The 26,244-nt window shown below is 31.2% G+C and overlaps 1 protein-coding gene across 1 annotated transcript in view; it reads right to left on the reverse strand.

Moving 5' to 3' along the window:
• Window positions 1-25,556, reverse strand: part of LOC147067416 (apolipophorins-like) — a 78,837-nt gene extending 53,281 nt beyond the window's left edge. The window contains exons 1-10 of the mRNA XM_085953937.1: window positions 25,338-25,556; window positions 10,022-10,045; window positions 8,739-8,938; window positions 6,982-7,146; window positions 4,419-4,556; window positions 3,857-4,046; window positions 3,561-3,724; window positions 2,447-2,535; window positions 1,535-1,700; window positions 581-772 (exon numbers count right to left, since the gene is read on the reverse strand). Coding sequence (XP_085810063.1) covers window positions 581-772; window positions 1,535-1,700; window positions 2,447-2,535; window positions 3,561-3,724; window positions 3,857-4,046; window positions 4,419-4,556; window positions 6,982-7,146; window positions 8,739-8,938; window positions 10,022-10,045; window positions 25,338-25,422 — 1,413 coding nt within the window. The 5' untranslated portion in view covers window positions 25,423-25,556. The remainder of the gene's footprint in view (window positions 1-580; window positions 773-1,534; window positions 1,701-2,446; window positions 2,536-3,560; window positions 3,725-3,856; window positions 4,047-4,418; window positions 4,557-6,981; window positions 7,147-8,738; window positions 8,939-10,021; window positions 10,046-25,337) is intronic.
• Between the last annotated feature and the right edge of the window lie 688 nt (window positions 25,557-26,244).

Raw genomic sequence — 26,244 nt, forward strand, 5'->3', positions numbered from 1 at the left:
CACCGCGCAGAGACTCATTTTAAGGTTGACCGATTTTTACGACCTATCAATAATTAATGTACCACACAATGACAACATCGCGTCTCGCTTGAAGAATGAGATTAGCGAGACAGTCACACTTTTATGTATAAACAGTAAATCATTATCGCGATAGTTTTAAATACACACTATTGGTGCAAGTAAATCGATGCACGTGTACTACAGGCGTCAAACTACTATTGTTACAATACAATAGTACAACATGCATAAAATACACGAAGTTAGAAGCCTTCTAACTTTTATTGTCACGAAAGTTTAATTGATATTGTATATTATTATAGTTTATTTTGATGACAATAAATCTGAACTGAGTCACAAAATAGTAAGTTGTTTCATGAAAACTAAACTAACATACGTAAAAAATATGTTTGTTTTTTCAAATTTTCTTTGTTGAAGACCAATGTTCACTAATAGGTATAATATTGAAATTAAGATACGTATTGTACACCTCCAAAGTAGGTAGCTTCTATCTACGACTCTACTACAGGGGCTGTGGGAGATAGATGCCAAGGGATGAGATGGGAGAACTTGACAATCTTACCACATCTTCGCCGGACTTGGAGTTGGATTTGCAGTTTCCTAACTTGGAGGCGAACTTGGTAGAGAGAGCGACGATGGCTTCGTTCCTGGATTGTGATTCTCCATGGCAGGAGTGATCGCGGCAGTAAGCACCTGCTAAGGCACCAGCACCGAGATACACTTCGTTGGGTAATCCGGGGAAGTCCAATAAATCCTGCAGTATAAAGAAAAAAAATACTTTTAACGGAGAAGCTATTCTTGAAATTCATATTAATTTGATATCGTCACAATCACTGCAACTTGATAACTTGATTTCAAATTGTTTTTCAGATACTATTGAATATGATTCTACATTCCCATCTCTACAAAATGATAAAACAAGGTAAGTCAGAAGTTAATGGAAAACTGTAGTAATTTTGTGTTTGAAAATATTAGATAACTTGAAAACCATAAATAAATTAAATACATAAAATAATATATTATCTACAATATTTTTTCATTCAATTGAACATTATTTAATTGTTCCCAATTAGACAAGCACAATTTTCCATTTTTATTTTAAATAATAATTATAGCCTAGATTTATGTTAATCAAGTAAAGTTTAAATTTCATTTTCCTAACAGTGACCAAATCAGAGTTATCTAGTTGTAGTATTGAGGTGACGATAATAATATGGTATGTGGTAATTTAATGATCAGTATAAAAATTTCAACTTATTCAGATTACAGTTAAGTTGGTATTGAGGTAAAGATATGATATAGCCAAATTAATTGGCAACTTACATATTATTTTAAATATCAATAGATTTTAAACATAAGTATCAATAGATATACATAGATTGACTGAGAAAAAATTATTTAGACATCAAGGTATTAAAAACAAAATTTTTCTTCAAAACTTAATTACCTAACTATTGAATATTTTAATTATTGTATGAAATAAAAATTATATTTGAGTTTTAATTAATTCACTCACGGTAACGGCGTTGACGGAGTCGAGAGAAGCGTGTCTGACGCTGGCTAGGGAAGCCAGAACCAGTCTTGTCTGCAGAGGATTTAATTGTCTGTTTTTCAAGAGTTTGATGGACACTTCGATGGAGTCTCCAGTTCCGGCGCGGAAGAGAGCATCAAGGAAGACTTTGCTATGGGGGATAAACATTATTAATATCTCAATTCAACTGATAATGAATAATACAGTATATTACATGATGGGATTCGTGTCCGGAAACTTGTACGTATGCAGTTCGCCGTATCACACTTTACCGTGAAATGTTGTATCGGAAATATATGGACGTATATTAAAGACCGTCGAACCTCTTCGGGTCGTATAGTACTGGCATAAAATTCATGTCTAAATAAAACACAGTTCTTGTCGGTTTACACTTTACAGGAAGCCAGCAGCAAACAATTTTTGAAAATAGCCGATATACTGGATTATTTGTTAGGTTAGGTTTTCATTCTTGAATTCGTGAATTTCGCCAAAATTGGCTATGAAAATTGAATTAATGTTCATATTGAATCTAATAAAATAGGATACCGTATAGTATACGGTCATCTATTTCCGATAGAAAGCTCACAGCGAACTGTGCCACGGTAATATGTTTTACGTACAATTTAAATGTAACCAATGGGTATGGTCTAATGTCTTATAATAGCACAGTGTAATAATTGCAAGTAGATTCCATGATAAAAAAAACTTATCACAAATTAAAATTTGACGTTAGTATATTATTATTATATACCTAAATAAAAAATTCTGCAATAACGCGCTAATTAATAATTTAACAGTAAACGTCGATGAGAAATCGCATTTAGATAATTAATAATTATGGTATTAAAAATAATAGTAATTTGATTTTGCAGAATTAATAAATTGGTAACCACTTACACAGCCAGCTTTTTGTTTGAATAATTGGATCCACTGTTGATTTGACTATAAGCTTTGTAAATGTCATCTTTGTTGGAAACCCTCAGGATCTACAAAAACATAATAAAATAGTATAATTAGCTGTTGCAAAACATACTTTAATATCTAACTGCAAATCTTAGATAAATATTATTTTAAATAATAATTATAGGTACTAATATATTTAAGCCTTAATCAAGTAGGTACCTAGTTTACATGTGTGATGTTACGATGGTTCTATCAGCGAATTGAATGCAGTAAATTAATTACTTATTATTCAATTAACAAAAATGATTTTATTTCACGAATGCTGTAATGTTTGACAAGGTATGTACCTAATCTGTTAACTTATATTCACTTTCAGTATTCTAATCCAATGTACCTACCTAATAGCTTGACAAAATTGACAGGGGTCTAGCCTGGAAGCCCGGGGTTAGAGGGGGCCCGGCGTGGGGGGTCGATCAGTTAAGTGAGATAAATAAACACCACAAATTTGCTTTAATAGAAAAAAGTTGCCTGCGGCACTCTTTTGCTTTAAAATATTACCATTTTAAAATACGTGGCTGTGCGATGCAATGTGATGAAATATGATTGATATAATTAAATAATACCTACTTTACGTGTAGAATTTTATTTTATATTTTTCTTGACTAATAAAAATGGCAATATGTAAAGCAAACGGTTGCATGTTACATGGCAACCATAAAAGTGGGTTGCGATCGGTGCTTTATAATAATTATAATGTCGAGTGCTGACAACTCGCTAAAAGTACACGGAACACCCTTAATTATACCACGCACAACCATGGGGTTCCGCGGAATACCATTTGGGGAACTCTACTGTAGAACGCCAAACTACCCTTAACCTTGGCAATAGGTAGGCCAAACATCCTGGCCTGGGGACCCGCTTCGGGATGTGGGGACCATGCCTATTACTGTTAGATGTCCTGACCGATATCTAAATACATAATATGTGGGTATAATAAGGATAATATGGTTATGAATTTATCCGTAAGTAAAAACTATATAACTTGCAAAACATGTGATCGTATTTAGCTAAAGTAAGTAGAAGGAATATATTTGAACTTTCAACTTACCCTGATAAGTTCAGTGAAGATGGAAGCAGATTTGGGCTGGACGTGTCCATCCAATAATTGGGTGGCAGTCTTCAGGGCGTTTTGGATGTTGGCGAGGTTGCTGTCATCTGTGTTCACTTCGTGAGGGTTCTCGAAAATGATGGACTTGGGAACGATGCAATGGGCTATAAGAAAAATGAGATATTAATGTAGCAATGTGGGTCATTAAAATTATGTTATCAAACTTTTAGTTGCTGGATAATTTGATAACTGAGAATTTACTGTTGGCTAAAAGATAATTTAAAAAAGAAACTTACCATTCATTGATCCTCGCTTGGTATCTCTTAGCTGCAGCTTGGTGACAACGGTGGCCTTGGCTCCAGCAGTTCCTGCAGAGAATGGTCTGTACAAGTAGTTCTCAGTTGCTTCAGCGCTGTTTACAACTCCTGAGTTGAGGTTGGCTTCGACCCTCAAATCCGCCTGCATGATGTTTGTGCCCTTGATTTCCTGTATACATAAAATGGCGATTAGAAAATCGTTTACCAAGTATTCTTTTTTTACCATGTCCGATCTTAATTATGATCATACGGGTCTCCACAGCAGATTTTCGTTTTTACGAGAAATGGATATTAACCACTCGCTTAATCTATTAGGTCCATACTCTGACTCTAAATACTAATTGAAAATCAATATGTGTACATATTTGCAGAGCCATTACTCTAATCTGGGACGTACACAACATCCAAAGCAGACACGTAAGCTACACGGCCATCGTGGGCGATAACCAAGTATCCCTACATATTATTTATTTATGACGTCAGTAGCAAAATACGACTATAGTATTGTCAATAAGTTGAATAAGTGCGTGTAGGTACTTACAGAATCAACATTGTAAAGGTAGGTGACGAGGTCGCTTCTGTCAGCCTCGCGGTTGACGCAGGCGTTCAGGTCCCTTGTCTTCGACACTACGTTTCCATTGGTCGAGAATGATGTTGGGCAAACTCCAAAGATATCAACCTGAAAGAAACAACATTGTTTAACCATTGAAGGTTCCATAGATGCATGCAGATTATATTCTTAACAAGCTGTAAGTAAATGTAGTCTTCCACCAAATCATCCACATTTAAGATATTGATTGGCTAGTGTTGTTAACTTATCAGTCAAACTAATGAAATTAATTTGAGGAGTTTAATACATTTTGCTTTCCATATTTCTCTGTACTACAATGTGAAAAACCACATTCGAACTTATAGCTAATGTAGGGGTTATGTTACCCATAAAGTGCCACTGTCAGACAAGCTTAAAATGCCATCCCCTTTAATTTGCAAATTTATTGGGTACCAACTGATCTATTTTATTGGTCATCATCTATCTACTGAGGATTAGAGAATTTCTACGAAACATAGTCTCAAATATCGGTATTCGTACGCGAAAATCTGACGACCTATTGTGAATAATATTCCTATGCAATAAGTCGCCACTGAGTATTACAATAAAGAAATATTAATAGTGGAATAGGTTATCAGGATTTTAATATAACTATGATTTTTTTAAACTAAGATATCATCACTTTTTAACGAAACAACTGCATCGCCTGCTTTATCGAAAACCGTCACTACTCTCAAACGTTGTAATATTTCAATTCGTTTCTTTCTTTCCCGCCTCTACGCAACGCAGAACCTGCCTACCCCTATTGTCAGTACGTTCCCGTACGTTCATGAAATTCGTCTGTTTCACCACAATACAATTAGTTACATTTTTTTGGATACATGCAATAAATTGAATCAATTTCATCAATCACTGTAAAATTGGGTGCTTATTAGATTCCTCCGTGAAGTCATCCCGAGTGAGACTTCTTGAACTATAAGACAGATGTATTTTTTTAGCTGTGTTTGTAACCAGGTAATAAAACGAATAAGTAGAACGAATGGTAAACAAACAATCTATTTAGCTATCCATGCTTTGAATTTGTATAATGTGCTCCATCTTGGAGCAGAGAAATAGTCATTGAACCAAAGAGATACTATACTATAGAGATCAATGTAGACTATTTTTATTACAGCATTTGATAGAGATACGAAAACGCTTTTTGTTTAGTTGAATTTTTAATAATTATCTACATTGATGACGTAGTGTTTTGGTTATTACTAACATCGTAGAAAAATTTATTTTCGCTAACTTAACGGCCCACCTGCTAGTTTGTCAATTTATGGATACGGCCGTATGTTGTAGCTTAACCACTGGGGAATGCCAAAAGAAATGGCGTATTTCAAAAAAACACTACCTTATTCTTAGGTCAATAATTATTATAAGGCAATCATTATTCGTAGGATGTTTATCACACTTAAATGTTCAAAGACATAGCTTATAATAAGTATCTTTAGAATCATCTTCAAATGTGTTAATCTTGCCAATTTTTTGAATAATAAAATGCCTAATTCTTGTCAAATTTGGGATCACAGAGATTATCAATATAATTTTTTATCGTCAATATTTCACTATAATAATGTCGACATAAATTATACTGATGGGTTTATTTTTAAATAATAATAATAAAGGTATATTTAAAAATTAATAAATGTAAAAAATCTTAACACCACTGCACAATCATGTACCGAAATATGACTATATTCTAAAACATTAGAGCGAGAGGTTTAAAAGAATACTATTTTATGTAACAAAAATACTTTATGCAGTCATCAAATGTTTAAAATAAATATAAAGGATAATAAGGCTTCAAAGTTATATGAATAAATTATCTACAACGTTTAAGGAGTGTCCAGGATCATGGTTTGAAAATACAATAAAAACTCAATTTTGACCTACGACGAGCATGTCCCCCCTTAAGTAAAAAAAAAAAACAATATTACCATTCATATTGTAAAGCTCTACTTGCGTAGACGTACGGTTTTTATATAACGTCTTTCTATTTGCATTCATAATTACGTCGATTATCTTGGATCTATTATGTTCTACTTTTAAAACCTATTATTATAAACTATTTTAATATTATAAATTCTGAGTTACTCTATATCTATAACAAGGGTCATTAAATCGCGGATCACGACTCACGTGTGACTCATTTGTACGCGCGTATGGTCTTTCAGCATTATTATTGTATGTGAAAAAAGTACAATGCCTCCATTACATTTATTAATTTAAGAGGAAAGTTTGATGGTAAGTATCTTATTTGCAAAGGATTCCGGAATTAATGGACAGTGAAGTTCTCAATGTCAATAATAACAACTTTATTAATTAAAAAATACTTTGCAACACTGCATGATGTCACTCTCTTCATGTATAAAATAATAAGTATATGATTCTCAAAAAAAAAACATAATCGATATGTTACTTATATTTGGCACTTATATTGTGTAAAAAGTTGGTCTACCCTTGCTCTACAACAATAACATAATACATTGATTTCGTAATTTCGATTTACCTCGGTGTTGTGTTTGGTCGCAGTCTGGAGAAGAGAAAGGATTGCTCTCTTGATATTGAGTGACCTCTGGGAGTCGTTGTCTTCAGCGCAGATCTGGGGGCTCATAACACCATCTTGCATCGTAAACCTGACAGGTTTTACGATATCGTCTGGTTTTCCATATTTCTGTGAAATTAAAAACGAGATTCATTAGTAGATAGCTAAGTATTTAGTACCTTAGTAGCAGGTTTAAAGTCGCGGAGGCTTGATTTTGAAACCGCACGAAAAAAAAAATCATTAATAACATCCTTTAATTAAAAATAATTATTAACTAGGATAAAAATGATGACATAACTAGTACCTATCGGATCTAGGAAGATTTGGCGCCTGGAACACTGGGCGCTACGCAATCGAATGGAAATTCGAAAATCAATAGTCGTTCGTGAATTATAGGTACTTTTAAAATACATATTTAATACTATTATTTACATTTAAATTAATATATTATTATTTAATACTTTGTGAAAATTTAAATATGCACACGTAAATAAAGATTTAATTGTGCATAAAATGTTTAAGTTTCAACGAGAAGAGAGTTCTTTTATATTTATATAAAGCCTCAGGCATGATAATTCTCAATCCGCAATAAAAACATTATGTTAAGGAAACTGATTAAAATTCCTCGTCTTCTTTATGTATAAAATCTTATCGAACGTCTATTTTTATTTCATTCGACAGTGCGGTGCCCAATTGTCTCAGTTGTCCTAGTTGTCCCATTCCTTACATATATATTTGAGTGGTTATGATTTTGATATACTTAATCAATTTTTGTATGGCTAGTTTGAAATATGAGGTCACCCTTTAAAAATGCTGACTAACCGATTGTGTCAACTGCATCAAAGAAAATCATCACTGCAGTACCTCAATCAAATTTACTATCCATACAATGGATAATGAATATAAAATAGAAACTAATATAAAGCAGAACATACCTAATTTGAATCAGTATAAATAATATGTACTTGTATAAATCTTTCGAAGATTTGTTTTAGGTACTTAGCCTAAAATATATCTATCATGAAACATTTAAATTTATGTACAATATTTCTTATTCAAACTTTTAATACAGTAATAGCCTTCCAGCAGCAAATCAATTTGAAAACATAATATGAGTCGCCTAGAGTTATAACTCACATTTTGCAATTTTGTCATTTGATTCTAAAAGCAATAATCTATATTGTAAAGAAAAATAGCTGGCTATCAAAAGTCATGTTAAACCATGTGAAAATTGTTGACTGTTGGTGTCATAAGTCACATTTTTCTTGAATTCTGTCATCAAGGCTTTCCTATCCAATCAGGGAGCTCTATTTCCCATATTTTGCTGTGTCTGCAGCCGTAGGATTATTATGTTTATTTAAAAAAAAAATGTAAATCGACTCAGTCACTCATTAATATTTAAGGGTGTTCAATACTTCTAATTACAAAAAAAAAACAGTGCTCTGGTAGATTATTTAGGTGGACAAGACTCGATTTTTGGAATATGTGAGTTATGACTCTTGGCAACTCATAAATACACAAATATACATAAATGTATTTATATTATGATACTTGATTTTAAAATTATCAATCAACAATAGAAAATAAAGCAATGGTGTCCTATCTTTTTGACACTTTCTCCTTGTATAAAAAAATACATATAATAATTTTTCAAGCAATTCTAATGTTTCTTTTACACGATTATTGCACTTGTAACTTTTAAATATATTATAAGGACTTACGGTGCCATCAGGGCCGAAGATCTGGACGTCGGTGACCTTCAGGATACTGGCGCAATTACCCAGGCCGAAAACGGTGGCCTGAGCAGTGATTTTAGCGCCAGTTTCCTGGTTATCAGCACCGGTCAAGAAGATTTTAGCAGCTCCTTCCAAGGAGTATGTATAGGCATGGCCAGCTAAAAAGCCGTCAGCTGGATTTCCACCTGTAATAAACATTTAATCTTGAAGATTTTGGACATATAATATTATTTCCCTAGTGTTTCGGCAACTGGAAATAAATACTGTCTAGACTTTATTAAACACACTTTTTTACTAATAAGTTTATCACATTTATGTATTGAGATATTATAATTGTTATAATAAGTTAGCCGTCTAAACTGTCAAAACTGTCTATCTCGCTCTAAAAATTAACACAGCCAGGAGAGGTCCTGTTAAAACATAGCATTTTGATACCTAGTTAAAGCGGTTAACAGGTTAACGGTTAACAGTGTAACTTAATTGTTAACGGTAACAATTAACTGACTCAATATTATTATAAATATATATAAAATACCCTCGATAGCCACCTTGTCTACAGAATAGATGCGCTGAGAATGTATTCAATAGGTTGTATGAATGATTAACAATCATTCCTCATACAACTGTATGTTAAATAAAGCCAACCGTACTATAATTATAGTACAATACTATATATTTGAATCCGCGAAAAATGTAAAATACTTACTATAATTTTGAAGGATTCGAGACTAAAAATGTTCCTGTACATACTATAGTTTTTTTTCAGAAATACTTTATTGTTTACCCTTTTGTACTATAAGCAACATAGAAAAAGATGGCAACACTGATGCTAATATAATTTCTACCCAGTGGAGGGCCAAATTTTCCGCTTATGAGCGAAATTGATAATTTAAATAGTTTTTTTAGAACTATATTAATTTATTCAATCAAAGTCACTTTTCCAAGAGGGTATAAAGGACATTTTAGTGAGAATGAGTTACTTCCTTTCAGTCAACAAAAGTTATTCCACAACGTGTTCCTACCAACAACCTCATTGTTTGATAGGAAGTTAGTAAACATATTATTATATATTATGCGAAACTAGTGAAAAAATTTATATTGATCTATTTTAAGTGACAAATTATGTCATCCGTTACCACTATTAAGTCAACAACCTTGATATATATATATATATATATATATATATATATATATATATATATCAATTTTGAATTTAAAGACTCTCAAACTAGTGTATGACCTTCAGTATAATGTTTCACAGAACTTACCTCCTTGGCATCCAGCTGAGCAATCTGTGAACAAAAAAGAAAGAAACCACTATTAGTATATTTAAGGCATTATAATATTTAAACCATTACATTACGTTAAAATATTGCACAGTTTAGACGCGACTTTACCTTTAATTAATCTATTAGAAATTATTAGTACCTATTTGATAATAATTTTTAATACCACAACAGAAATATCACCGGCTTGAGAAAATCACATAAATATAGGTAGGTATTGTGACTTCACTGGGAATCGAACTCAGAGTCCTGGGTTTAAGAAGTTAATGCCTGCTATGAATAAATACACATCTATTAAATTACAACTTCAAAACGTACCGTCATGGTTTAATTTAATGTATGCAAAACGTTTTTACCTGATGCCACAATGGGCAAGGAGAATTTGTTTCGTGACACACTAAATAATAAAAAACCACAAAAAAATATTATAATATTATGTAACAATAAAATAATAGGCAGGTGATATAGATAATAATTTATATGTAATAAAGACGTTATTGATTTTGAGAAAGAATTATGTAAAAACGTGGATCTAAAATTAGATTATCAGTCACGTATCCTCGTCTACCCACCTGTAAACGTTTCCGTTTTCCCCCCTTTCCTTATTTAAAACCATAACTGAGATTATTTAATGATTGTACCAGCTAATCGAGGTTATTAAACCCCAAACCGAAATTCTAGCTCAGAAAATGAGGCTTCGTGCATAGGGTGTATTTCCATGTACTACTTTACCTACTTTATAAACTTTATAATAAAAATAATACTTATTTGCCTAACGTAAATCTTACTGAGCGATTCACTGGCACCAATGGTGTGTAAATTAAACTATCGCGATTTACACGTAAAAGTGCTGACTGTTTGTCATTGTATGGTGCTATTTGAATACGTGTATTAATTAAGGCTCTAAGTACCAAAAACAAAAAAACTGACATTTTTATAGAAAAGTGTTCTACATACTAACGCCAATAACTTCAGCTATGGTCTAAGTGCCTCAAGCAATTCAAAAAAATACAGTAAAATATTTAAACCTGTCGACGTTGTTAGTCCGTTGGCCTGTTTTATTTATAATGGTGTAAATAGCACTACAGTGGTCAACTTCATTCAATATAAAATGGCTGACGATGGTGTGTTGACACTTGCGAGTTCCTAATATCTAAAATTATAGAAGCTGCCGTGATTGCTTCACACTGTAAAACCACATTTATCAAAAGGTCTGCTTCATGAAATTTTACTGCAATGACTCGGTATTTTGTATCTACAGGCAATACTACTTTTTGGTACTTAGAGCCTTAATTAATACACGTATTCATTTAACAGGTTGTAAACGTCAAAAATATTCTGCGCTGTGTAGTTCGTATTTTTTTCGGCAGATTTGCAACTATCTTTCAACTACGACATGCAAGTTCCTACTATTGCGTGAAAATTCAGAAGCTTCTGAACTTTTCTGATTCATACATGCAATTTTGCAACTTTTACGATACGATAATACGTGTTTACACGTAAATTTTCTTGTTATGGTCGCGATAATATGTACAGTCAGCAGAAAATCCATGCACGTGTAAACGGGGTATAAGGCTTTCGAGATGTGTCTGTATTGGCGTACTTTGATAATTTCCCAGGTTGATTACATTGCCATTGAGGAGACTGTAAGAGTGTCTGGTAAATTTTACGCATTGTATTGTTGACCGAATTAGATGTTCTTCGAATAGCATTACACAAAGCCGTAAATTTGTACGAATTTATAAAAAAGTGTCATTTATTTGAGATGAATTACTTAGAAATGATATATAACCAGTTTTTAGATGACCAAATAACCTGAGAGAACTTACATCTACTATCAAGCAGAGAAAAACTACATACTCTAGTAATATTTTCTGGAATGAGAAGTATGATTTAAGATTCTCTTGGCTGCGGAACCTTAGTAAGTAACTCAATCGCTCAAGGTGTAGATTATCTGATATACTTAGCCCAGGATATGAAGATGTGTTGCAATTTGGTCGCAAACTTTTGACAGAAGACGGCACCAAAAAGAAGAACTCGATAATATGCTACATAATATGTCGATTAAATTGTAAGTGATATAATAATTCAATTTGACATAGATAGTATCTTACATAACATGTTATAATATTGACATATACATTATAATATAATAATGTAGCTAAGTTCATTCTCGGGCAGTGCCAGTTATCATTTCATTATAAGTAATTACTTAAACAGACACAGTGTAATAATATAATTATTTACGAACGTGATAAGATTGATGTGACCTTAGAGACCCCTGGTTCTTAGTGTCAACGGATTTCTGATAAAGTAAGACCTCGCCGAAGGTCAAAATCATGACGAACAGAAGTGATATTCTATACAGTAGGTAGGTACGTATTAGGGAAATTCCCTATTAGCAAATCACGGTTGAGAATAATATTGGCATTACTATGAATAAACTATATCTATGGATGCCTATTATAGTATAAGTTATATTATTTTTTCATATGGATGGGATTATAAAGTTTATATATAGCATATAATTTTTGCAAGACTCATTGAATTACCGGATGTTAAGGAAATATTTCACATTGTAGTGATGTAGGTATTAGAAATATTAAAATAATAATAATAATAAATCATATATGAATAATCGCTAGTAATCATTTATTGTCAATGACATTAATATGGACGAAGCATCTGGGGTAAAAAATGACACTCACTTTTTTGTCGGGTCTGCCGAATGGCATAATCTGTTCTAACGCCATTTACAATAAAGGTGATATTGCTTTAAATTCCCGATGCTTTTTGTCGGGTCTGCCGAATGGTTCGGTTCGAACGGGTTCGCTCAAATGAACATTGACACTAGAAACACTGTTCTAACGCCATTACAATAAGGGTGATATTGCTATAAATTCCCGATGCGCGATATCGCATAATGGAAATTGCGTGACGTCTACCTATACATGTGCGAATGTCGCTATGCGCGAATTTACTTGCTAGCTACTGTACTGAGTGCGTTGTCCATTAATAATGTCATTGTTTATTGTAATGCAATATACTAATTAAATAATAATCTAACTCCAACACTCACCAATGGGAATTTATTAATATATCGATGTTCATAAATTGACACCTCGTATCTGACATTCAACATTTTTGAAAAAGAGGAGTAAAATATTATAGTAAAACTATTAAATAAAATTAAATAAAAACAAAAATACGCTTAGTGCAAAAATAATTTTGTTTTTTTAAGGTGATTTTCAATAACATTTTAATTCCCTCTGTCGAATGTCAGATGTCAATGTAAGGTGTCAACTTATGAACATAGGTTTCTCAAAATATTAAACTATTTTCTAAATAACCGGAAATTATCTAAGGTCAAGAGCTATTTTGCCATGAAAGGGTAAAATACAAAATTTGAAAATTGCATAAAATGCACACATTTATTATGCGTTCTTATATATATGTATACCAACGATAGCTTAGTTCAAATTCCGGATCTGGAAAATTCACATCGTATTTTTCAAAATGGACTCAGAGTATGAACTTAATGGGTTGTGATTGTGCAAGTCGCTAAAATCTACTTCTCGTAAGAAACAAAAAAAAAGTTTCCATATGATCCTCTTACGTTAGAAAATGGTGATGCATATAAGTACAATATATTAATACATATGTATACCTACATATTAAAGTTTTTTTAACAGTAGATGAAACAAATTTATAATAAGCCATTTAATTAGAATTTAAAATATTTCTGGGAAAAGGGTTGGAACCTTAAGAATATTCATTTTTACTATCGAGAAAATTAGTTTTAAAAAGTCGTTTGCATCACGTGGTCGACATTTGATTGAAATCATCAAACAATACGGTTCGTCATTCAAACATTAATTAACATATGATATGTATTAGAATATTTCTGATACGTAATATATATACGGTGTACGTTTTAAAACTTAACACGACGTGAAAGGATTTTTTTAAAGCATAATATTATGAAAAAATATTTACTGATACAATTTTATCTACAACTTTGCTGATAACAGATAAGAAATGTCTAGTTTTTATCCTCTACGCATTGTAGACGTAGGGTCTACGCGAGCCCGTAGCGCCTTTCCTTTAGTAGAGTCACAGATTAATTAACTGTGAAAATTCTTTTGATTTATGAATATTAAAATATAAAGTATGACAATATCGTACGTCACATCTGCTTTTTGTATCATATATTTTTTGGCTTGAAGATTAGAAGCTCTATACTTATTTTTTTGTTTATATTTAGGTAATATATAATATAGGTAACACGGAAGTGCCTATTTTGGCAACATAAATAAATCTAATAAGGTTTCATCATTATTATTTACTTTATTTGTTTTATTTATAAAATTATCAAAAAAGTATGCAAACTAAATTAAAATCATACGAGCCTTTCAACCTCTACGTTCATAATATCTCTTCCTCACAATCGAGTATGTCTCTCTTCAATGCATATACTTAAAAATCTATATATTTTGTTCAGAATATAATATGACCCTCTGTTTGCAATGTTCATTTATATTATTTATGATAGCTAAATGAAATAATGACGGATATCTGTAAATTATATGTATTTAATACAACAGATTTTGAAAATAATAACATTTTAATTAGATATCATAATATTAATGATTCTACGGATAGCAGAAATATGAAGATGACGAAGTGCGTATTAACTGAAACATTAGTAGTTTAATGGACTGGGTAACCTATTGTAACATTATAGTAACGAGAAAGTGTTAAATAAATACTCACATTATGCTCCTCGGGTACCGCTTTACCGTTTGTCTACTTAGATATTATTCGTAATTTTAGTACAGTCTCACAAAAAGACACGAAATATACATTTTACTAGTTGATACATGAATTGCGTAAACAACTATTTGTTTTATATTTTTATCAAAACATATTATGTAGGCAATGTATATTGTTTTACTCTCAGATGAAAAAAATACTACATCATTAGACATAGTTCTGTGTGCTGTCTAAAATTGATATTAAGGATAGCAACGACATGTTATGAAAATTCAATATAATACATTCTACTGATAATTTAATTTAATCAACAAAAGTATATTTAAATTCAAGAATTTACTTACAAACAACAAAAAACTGTTATAAATATGTGTTCGTTGAAGAAATTCATCTTATTTTTATACAATATTTTATAACTATTTTTCTATTTTTATCTATAAAATATAGTTTAATTAGTTCTATTTAACGTTGTGGAAAAAGTTTATTGGATGTGCATAGCTTTAATTAAAAACAACGATTGTAAATATAAAATTTATATTAAGGGCGGACCTGCTCAGCGTCGGTCAAAATGGAGCTTTTTTTCTATTTTAAAAGCATTTTCCTGGACATACCTTAAACGTTGTAGATAATCTATTTATATAATTTTGAAGCCTTATTATCCTTTATATTTATTTTAAACATTTGATGACTGCACAAAGTCTTTTTATTACATAAAATAGTATTCATCATTCAGTCATCAAATGTTTAAAATAAATATAAAGGATAATAAGGCTTCGAAATTATATAAATAGATTATCTACAAATTTTAAGGTATGTCCAGGATCATGCTTTGAAAATAGAACAGAAGCTACATTTTCACCTACGCTGACCATGTCCCCCCTTAAATTAAGGATTTTTTCTTATGTATATTGATTCGAGATTTGGTATTGTGACATTACCGAATTTCGTAAATAAAAAATATTTCAAGTATTATTATTCCTAGACCAATTTTAATATAATTGATTTGATGCTGTAAAAAAATTGAAGAAAATCTTGTGCACAAATTTGAAACTTTCTAAATATTAATATGCAGTGTAAAATTACTTAACCATTGTAGTGCTATTTAACAATTTTTTGATATACATACATAAATTTAGGCTTCATCTTAATAAAAGAATAATTTATTCGACATATTCGATTTACCTGTTGATTTTTAAAAAAGTATACGATAAAGAAGCATTATGTACTTCCATTATTGCCCAAGGGTTATATAACTTTAATACTAATAAATAATAATTATAATACAAACATATATCATAAATTATATTTAAAAGTTATTTTCTTGTTTATTTTAATTAAAATCCAAGAAAACGATATTATCGTAAAATGTAATTGATAAATATTTTTCAATAAATTTGCGTTTTTGGATTCGTAAAATAGTAATAGACTACGTTGAACCGGACATGGAAGAAGTTATTTTCATGTTTTGAAGATATATTTATAAAATAATCCACGATGCATAACACAACATGAAGTACCATAGTGCGCAATTAAAATATATTATAAAACGCATAAAAAGACTAAAATTTGTCAGAGTCGCAGATGCATAACAGGATAAATATATAGTAAAAAATAAACATATTTTTCTCTATATAAAACGGCATTAAATATTAAATGCTAAAAAAATACTCGGTCTTATGACGTCCTTTTAATTATCTTTTTAATTTCATTTAATTTATGATGAATTTTACTACAGGAAGCTCAGTCTTCGAATGTCATTAAATATTATGAACTTTTTATAAAATATCAAATATTATTACAACGACACGATGTTATCAATGTTATCATTTATCATACAACACTTTTGATGCCATTAATTATCGAATTAATTGAGTTTCAAGATTAAGCCAGCCAAATATATGTGATATTGGTATATGTACATATAACCTACCTACATGCATTTGTAGCTGGTCGCAGTTCAAAGAAGTATTTTCCCTTTCAATAAGTTAAAATATTAGAAACGTGGTGAGGTGATAATATTATTGTTATAATTTCAGACGGATTATGTAGTATACGTACTTTGTAAAGCAATAATCAATCCCTAGTATATTGAGTTGCCTCGGTAACTTTAAGAAAATCTGTCTACCAACTAGTTTTTTTTATCTTACCCTATTTTTTCATATTTTGGTCAATGTGCATAGAGCCTGAAAATGTCAAGAGGGATAATCTGGGCCGCTAAAAACGATTCAAAACAGTAAGTTAAAATTTAAATTTAAATTCTAATTCCATCAATAACCCTCAGTTGATAGTATTAAACTAAATATATTTTGATAAAGTCCTTGTAAACAGACGAGGACGGTCCTGATGTAATTATATTACGTGAATTGTGTACTACATGTTGTGTTTTATAAATCGTTTTATTATATCTGAGATAGACGCTGAGAAATTCTTAGGAGACTAAACATAGGTAAGTGAAGCAAAAAAGGACCGCTCATCTACTTATACATTTTCACACAATATCTGAAATGAGAAGAAAAAACTCATTGTTTGTTTGAACAAATATAGAAACCACAGAAGATTCTATCTTTTATACGCAACATATTTATTATTTCATCACTCTATCAATGTAATTCGAAAGATATGAATATTTTGGGTCAGAAGCTTTAGTGCCATTTATCGTATAATAATCATTTAATACGGAGTTAAGGTCATATTTTATTTAAAGAGGGTAAACTAGATAGTTATTAATATTATTCAATACCATTGTTATTCTAATTATGTATATTGTGCAGAATAAATAAACATATCTGTAGAAGGTGATAATAAAAGCTAGAAATATGGTTCATTATTAATTATTTACTTATCAATAATGGAGTAAATAAATGTTATATCCCGGTCAAAGGTAAAGGAGCTGACACATTATTATTTATTCAATGTTTACGCTTAAAGTAATAATAATGATGTTATCAAGTACATGGGTGGGCATTTGAATAAGATATTATATCAAATATTAAAGAATTATAATATAACTTTGGCAGTGACTTTGATTAAAATTAATTAAGATGTCATTATAAAAGTGTAATTTAGGTACAAGTCTATTTAGTGTTTACTAGAAGCCAGGTGGGAACAGCGGCAATTTTCATAGCTGATTTCGGCAAGAATTCATGCGCATCTATTCTGTACACACGGCTGCTATCGACCGCTATCGGCGGTTACCGAGGGTAGTTTATCATATTTTTGTATTTAGATATTATAATTATTGTTATAATAAGTTAGCCGTCTAAACAGTCAAAACTGTCAATCTCGCTCTAAAAGTTAGCACAGCCAAGAGAAGTACTGTTAAAATATAGCATTTATTGTAAAAATTATAATACGTCAATACAAAAATATGAAAAAGTACCCTCGGTAGCCGCCGATAGCAGTCTTGTGTTCAATAATTTTAACCTAATCTAACCTAACCTAACTAAACAAATAATCCAGTTTATCGGCTATTTTAAAAATTTTAACGAATAATTAATTGGCAGCAGTAAAATCAATGACAGTTATTACTGTGAAAACAATGAGTTTGTCAAAACGTGGAACTGATGGCAATCTGCAGGTCGGCCCGTGGATTATGGCGATTTCTAGATATGGTATTATTGACAGAGGAATATAGATAGACGGATTGCTATAGATTATTCTCGCTGGATCCATATTATGCCATCTACATGCCTTTCAGGTATGTAGGTACTAGGTAGTTTTAGTTTTACATCAGACTTTCTTTGACTGAATGTCAGCGTAAATCGTGAATAGGTCACAAAGGATCACTGAATATATCAAACAGGTCGGCAAGCGGTTGTTATGAGATCAATTTATTATAAAACCACACACATTTATTGACAAAAAAATATGACTTATGTTGCCATGAAGCTTAGACACTTATCAGTTTGTCGAAGAAATTTTATCGAATTATGTAGGTATATTGTACCTAATATTAATAATACATTTTGAATTTATCAATGTCGATGACAGTTTCCGAATCGACAATTGTTCGGAGTGGTTTCTGAAATTGTGTTATATTATTATGAATTAAGTTGGAGTGTAATGCCATGTTTATGAAAAATTACCTTAAAACTGTTTTAATAAAGTAATTGATAAAAGTACCTACGTCAAAATAAATGTAAAATAAAGTATTTTTTAATTAACTATTTTTTTATATTCAACAAAAATAATTCACAAGATTTAAGAATGTATGATTCTAATTATTGACCATACATAATTTTGAAAACACTTCAGAGAAAATATATTATAACCAATAGAAAAAGTCTTTTTGAAAAAAGTGAGACACCTCGAAGGAATCGAACCTGCGTCGGGTATCGCGCCCTCGCACATATACCACTACGCTAAAGGAGTCATACTTAATTGCGACAAATTTTAACTAATGGCTTTTAATACTCTCTGAAGCGTTTTCCAAATTGAGCTACTATTGGCGATCGGCTTTTATATTTTAATTATTACTAACCGACGTCACGGATCACTCCAAGATTTTTTGTTGTAACTTACTTACTTAAGACTTTTTCTATTAGTATTATATATTTTCTTCGAAGTCTTATTGTGAATATTTAAATAAATATTCACAATAAGAATAGCATTTATTAGACCCAGTATGTTTGTTTTTATTTCGAAAAACGAAATTTGGTTATATTTAGATCGTACATAGTTGAATTTTTTAGGCGAAACAGCTCCTAAATAGATAACTCAAATAGTAAAATTAACAATAAAAATTTATTTGTTTTTTTAGTAATTTCGACATGTTTACTAAATATAATAATTTATTTATAATGTCTGGAATAATAGATTATTAATCTTAGTTTTACGTTAAAGAAATGTTTACAGTGATGTGTAATTTTAGTAATGTATTATTTCATAGTATGTTTCGTAATTCCGTCACTAGATAGTTGTCTTTAATACCCATAACACTCTACCTTAACAAAAACCTATACGTCATTTACAAATATGTATTGTGTTATATTATGTTTGTTTGTTTCAATTCATATCAACATGTAGCATTGTACCAATGACCCAAGATAGGTAACTACCTACTCGTAGATATAAACAATATGATTGATCAATTATCCAATGAAATGTGTATTTAGGTATCCGTACATATATTGGTTTCAGAGATGTTCAGCTGGTACAATTCAATACTATTAAATTTAAATTACATAGTATAATAATATGTATACTGACAGCCTATTCGAGTAACTTTGACATTGTTTTATGACGACTTGTTTTAGATCTTATTTGATTTCTATTCAGTACTTTAGGGTTACATGTAAATTGTACGTAAAACATTTCACCGTAGCACAGTTCGCCGTGAGCTTTCTATCGGAAAGAGATGACCGTATACCACACGGTCTCCAATTTTATTAGATTCAATATGAAAATTAATTCAATTTTCTGAGCCGATTTTGACAAAACTCATGAATTCAAGAATGAAAACCTAACCTAACCTAACCTAAAAAATAATCCAGTATATCGGCTATTTTCAAAAATTGTTTGCCGCTGGCTTCCTATAAACCGACAAGAACCGTGTTTTATTAAGACATGAATTTTATCTCAGTACTATATGACCCAAAGAGGTTGTACAGTCTTTGATATACGGCCATTTATTTCCGATACAACATTTCACGGTGAAGTGTGATACGACGAAATACATACGTACAGATTTCCGGACACGTAATTGGCAAATTATGACTCTGTAAAGAAAGATAAAATGTAACCCACAGTTTCGCCAGGTCAAAGTTACTCAATTAGACGGTATTATTAAATATATTGTTTTAAAAACGCATAATGTAAAAAGATAATGGAATTTTATCCGTAAGTCTGGGATAGTGGGTACCTATATGATTAAAAGATTCGTGTTAAGTCATATTCATATTTAGATCAAATTTTAAAGTGCATTTATTACATATGCGTTCATACATCTATTAAAAAATATGCGGCTGTGCAAAGTAATATTTATTGATGTGATAATTATGATGATTGATATAATTAAATGATAATTCATGCGTAGAATTTTATTTTTTAATTATTTTAAGTGTGTTTCATGACTTAAACTTACAAAATGGCGTGTTAATGTCCATGTTACTTGGATACCATAAAAGAAGGTCTCGATCAATGCTTCATAATATGCTATGAACTCAATAAATCAACTGGATATATATTAGATTAGATTCAAATATATTAGATTTTATATGCTTTGATTATAATACACTACATTTTACTACTTATTTATCTTTAATATTTTAAACGAAAAAAAATAGATAGATACAGAGAATTTTTGTAACGAATTTTCTTAACTCTTTATACTTCATCATCATCATAAGCCGGGGTCAATTCAATGCTGGAAAAAGGTCTGCCCTAGCTTCCTCCACCCTTTTCAGTCCCTAGTTCTTCACAGCCACGTATATATTGATTGAAAAGCAAACTTTGATAGCCAGTGAATTCAAACCTGCGACTCATATAATTAGAAGCGACTGCTCTAACTTCTACTCTACCATGATAAAATACATACAAAGAGTAGGTATAAGTGAATATAAAGAGTATTTAATACAATATCTTGTTATGTTGATGTGGTAACTAGTAAATGTATTCAAAATTATCGCTACGATGAATCAGTTGAAGAGTGGCCAAATGTAAAGCTGTGGGCATGGGTTCTAATCCATGTCCACAGTTTTTTCAATAGTTACATGTTTGATCCATATACCAAAAAAACCGAATGATTTGGATGAATGACTGACAATTATTCATCGTAAAGGTGTGTTATTATAGCGTCCACCCTATGGAAACCCATATTATGTTATTTTACGAAGGTAAATTATTGTATTTTATTTTCTTCAAATAATTACTTCATTTAAAACCGTGAAAATATAATATACCAATCAGAGAACACATAATTAGAGGCCATCCATGGACTGAAACCGTATGCGGCTTAGATCCGTGTGCCATACTAAACTTATGATTTTTATTCATGAAAATGTATTTTCACTAAATTTGTGAGTGTAAGAGTATGGTATAAACGGATACGATCAGATGCTTATAATATACTTTGTGGAAATATATTTCCATGACCAGAAAAGATAAGCTTAGTATAGCACACCATTCGAAACCGCATACGGTTTCAGTCCATGGATGGCCTATTAATCTGTTCTGTGATACTAGTCGATTCCCGTTCCAAAACAAAGGTATTGTATAATAATATATTACTTCTAAAAAAGAAGAATACTTTCATGTAATTATTATAACTTTTAAATATCTATTAGGTAATAGTTATGGGCATGGAGGAGAAATCTAATGGTACTCAATAGGTAAAAAACGTCGGAGAGATAATCCTAGATTATGTTAGAACAGCGAGCTACATAGTTAACTTTGTAACGAAAATGTACAACAATCAGTCTGGAGAGTACTTAATCTAACAATGAATAATTGATCTAGATCTAACTGTAATACATTATATCGAAGTAGGAATCACGCACACTCTAGTGCACGCAAACCAAGGTTGCTACTGGTATACTTTCGGCATAAATTTGAAGAGCGCCTAACGTTCGTTACGCCACGGTATACGCCGGATGTGAAGACGTGGCGGGTGGTGGAGGGAAAAGCAAATGAATTCATCTAGAGTCTAGACCAGTGCATGTCAAACGTTTTTTACCTAAATGTACACCAAATGAAAATCATAAAAATACATATTTTTTATTATCTAATAATATATTAATAAAACAATCTTTTAGTATGAGCGACAATAAAATTGTTTTTATCAATATATATATAGGTAATAGACATAATAGTTTTATTAGTGAGAAGGGTACAATAAATTGATTTAATTAAAGAATTGTATCAAAACGCGGCACTAAATTAGACAAACAGACGCGTCTCACCTATCAACTGTAATCGTTCACCTTTTTTGATTTCATTTCAAAAACCTAATTTGTAAAGATATGACGATCCAACCAGAAGTTTAATGTCTGTAGTAGTTAATTGAGGATATTGACTCCAAACTAAAATGCGAAATACCGATAGGTCTAGCAGCTAGCTCAAAAAAAAAATGAGGCTTTTCAGGAAAGTTTTTTTTAAGTCTATTACAATTTCTTCTACTGTTGATGTCAGGTATCTTGCACAAAATATTGATTACCCACACTACGTTGTTTGATAATCGAGTGATTCGAGATTGAGAGAAAATTCTTTGAAAATTGTGCATATGTATTGGTTTTTACACTTCTGACAAAATTTATAATTTGTTAAAGAAAGCGTCTACCCTAGGAAGCAATGAAGCTGTAATTCACAGATTTCTTCTTTTTGGGCACACCAGCGCATCTATTCTATACACAAGACTGCTATCGGCGGTTATCGATGGTAGTTTAGCATATATTTGTATTGAGGTATTATAGTTGTTACAATAAGTTAGCCGTCTAAACAGTCAAAGCTGTCTATCTCGCTCTAAAAGTTAGCACAGTCACGAGAGGTGCTGTTATAACAAATTACTTATTGTAATATACAACAATATGAAAAACTACCCTCAATAGATGCCGATAGCAGTCTTGTGTATAGAATAGATGCGCTGGAACCTCTCACGGTACTAGTATACCGCGGCACACAGTTTGGCATACACTAATTTAGACTGACAATAATAAGATTACGCGTGAGTTAAAGAAATAATGAAGTTCAGTGAATAGTCTTTGCGTTTTACGAATTATAAAAGAGGATTTCCTAAACACCCTATTCGCAGGGACAGTACCTAACTACCACGTCACAGTACACATATCAATTGATGCATTTTTACCGCTAACAGTTTGATTGGGGCAATGTGAATTGATCAACTTCCCGTCGACTGTTTCAAATAAGAGATGTTGTCGTGTTATTAAACACGAGTCTCTTTTAGCCATGTTCCTATCTTTACAGACGTATGGTCACACATATTATATACAATTAAAAATGATAGGTAACATTTTAAAAAGTTAAATTTTAATTAAAACAAGATGTAAACATATGGAGTACTTAGTACTTCTTTATTTATTGCAAAATTGAGTTGCCCAGAGTCATAACTCACATATATATACTCACTAATTACAAAAAAACCACAAGAGCACTGTTTTTTTGTAATTAGAAGAAAAGTATTGAACTCCGTTGAATATTAATGAGTGAATGAGTCGATTTACATTATGTGAAAAAATAATATATAATACTCCTAAGGCTGGAGACACAAAACACACTATGAGAAATAGAGCTCCCTAAAATTGGTTAGAAAAGTTTTGACGACAGAACTCACATTATTCATTAAAAAATATAAGTTATGACGCGAACAGTTAACTTTGTCAACGATTTTCAGATGGTTTAAAGTGACTTTTGATAGTCAACTATTTTTCACTTGGTATATTTAAAAAATTACAAAATTTCAAAATGTGAGTAATGACTCTAAGCGACTCAGTTATATATATAAAAAAAACTAATCGATATAATAATAGCAAGGCTGACTATTATAATCAGACCATGGCACGAAACTATATAAAATAATTGGTAGGAATATTTTTAACGAAATATGCAATCGAAAATCTTCATATAGGTATTGCGACCAGGTTACTGCATTGCATTCGAAGATAATCAACAACTAACACTACTATCGTTATTCGCAATTAAGTGCCACAGCCTAAATATAATCGGCCTTGCTATTACTATATAGGTTGATTTTTTATACCTTAGTGTGCTAGAAATAAACTACGGTTTTCCATAAAATCACAATTCTAATAAAGAATAAATTACATAAAACTGATTTATTATACTTCCTCTATATATTGACTACACAAGTACGATATTTTATCGAAATATTGGGGGCGGTCCAGTTTTACAAGATCCATAACTTAATTATTCAGTTTTTATATTTTAACACTACGAAAAATTGTATCTGATTTTTTCAATAGGTACAATATGTTATGTATGCAACTTCCCTGCTACATATCTTATGATATAAGGTCAGAATCACAAATTCACAAGAAAATTAAGATACGGCTTATACCTACACCATTAGCATTGCTAAAGTTATTAACATTTTTCCAAAAATAATTAATAATTATGCACTAAATAACGTAGAAATAAAAAAATGTCAGAAATTTCGTTCACTCCAATAGGTACATCTTATAAGCAATCGCTAGTTAGTCACTTTATCTTTATGTATTTATATATGACAGTAACTCGGTCCAGAACAAAGATGTTGAAAAAAACCTTAGGTATATAGGGAGATGGAACATAAATATGAAATTGAAGCGAAAAAAGGATCCATTGTCTATGTATTAAAAAAAAAAACTTACTGAGTTAGCTTTTAACCCTTAATATGTGTTCGATATTGCATGGGAAAATGGCACTTACGACAAACTGAAATATAATCCGATGATTTTCATGAAAAACCACATATGAGTCCATCTAGCAGAAGATGGGTTTCTTCAACATCTTTGGTCAAGAATTATTTCATATAAAAATTACGAGGAGTTATTTGTGAATAAAAAACACTTACCATTTGCCTCAGCCTCCAAAAACAAAAACACCAAACTGAAGAGAAAGAAGAAGGTGGCCATCTTTGGCCGAGAGTATCCTGCCATTGTGGCAACGAACAATGCTACTGTTGTGTCACTCTGACGTTTAAATGCAACGGTGTGAACCGTCCTCAAGATCGACCCGATGTATGGGGCGCGAAGCTGATGGATGCACGTGAGACTTACCACGGCAAAGTGTCGACCGCGAATCCAGTCCGGCCTTATATAGATAATGGAAAAGTGGGGATGAAGCTGATAATTATGACGATGTTTATCGGCGTTGGGGTGTTACTGATATGCAAGCATTGTGCTTCAATTTCTATCTGATATTTTATATTTTTATATTATAATTAATATTTTTATCAAATAAAAATATTTTCACAAACACTAAAAACGTCGTGGGTGGAAAGCATACTAATTATTGTAAGATTTAAAAAAAATAATATATTAAGTATAATAATCTACCTCTTGAATTAAAAATGTTAGATTGTCATACTATGTGTGATAATATGAATATATTCCAGTTGTAGATATTTTATATTAAAAATTATATCTGTGCTTAATATTATTTTTTATTCAAGCCATAAGATTTACGAATGTAATATTCTATTTATTGAAATTATATTAATTTGAAAATCCTCAGAAACATACCGATTAGGAAAAGAATCCAGTAGAATCGGAGTCAGGTAGCACACTAGATACTGGATGTCGTATATCTTCTTATTCCTGGCGCTACAACACTAAGTGGGTCTTGGCGTCCTTTAGCATTGGCTTCCATCCAGGTCTGCTTCTTCACTCCAGTTTATGACGGCCAAGGTATTTGAATCCATATCGTCGCCTAATTCATATCGAGTGCTGCATATATCATCATCAGATCATCTTATTGGA

This window comes from Rhyacophila brunnea, unplaced genomic scaffold, assembly GCF_057557595.1.
Source record: "Rhyacophila brunnea isolate RB1 unplaced genomic scaffold, BYU_Rbru_1.0 scaffold_4, whole genome shotgun sequence".
In the NCBI taxonomy this organism is placed as follows: domain Eukaryota; kingdom Metazoa; phylum Arthropoda; class Insecta; order Trichoptera; family Rhyacophilidae; genus Rhyacophila; species Rhyacophila brunnea.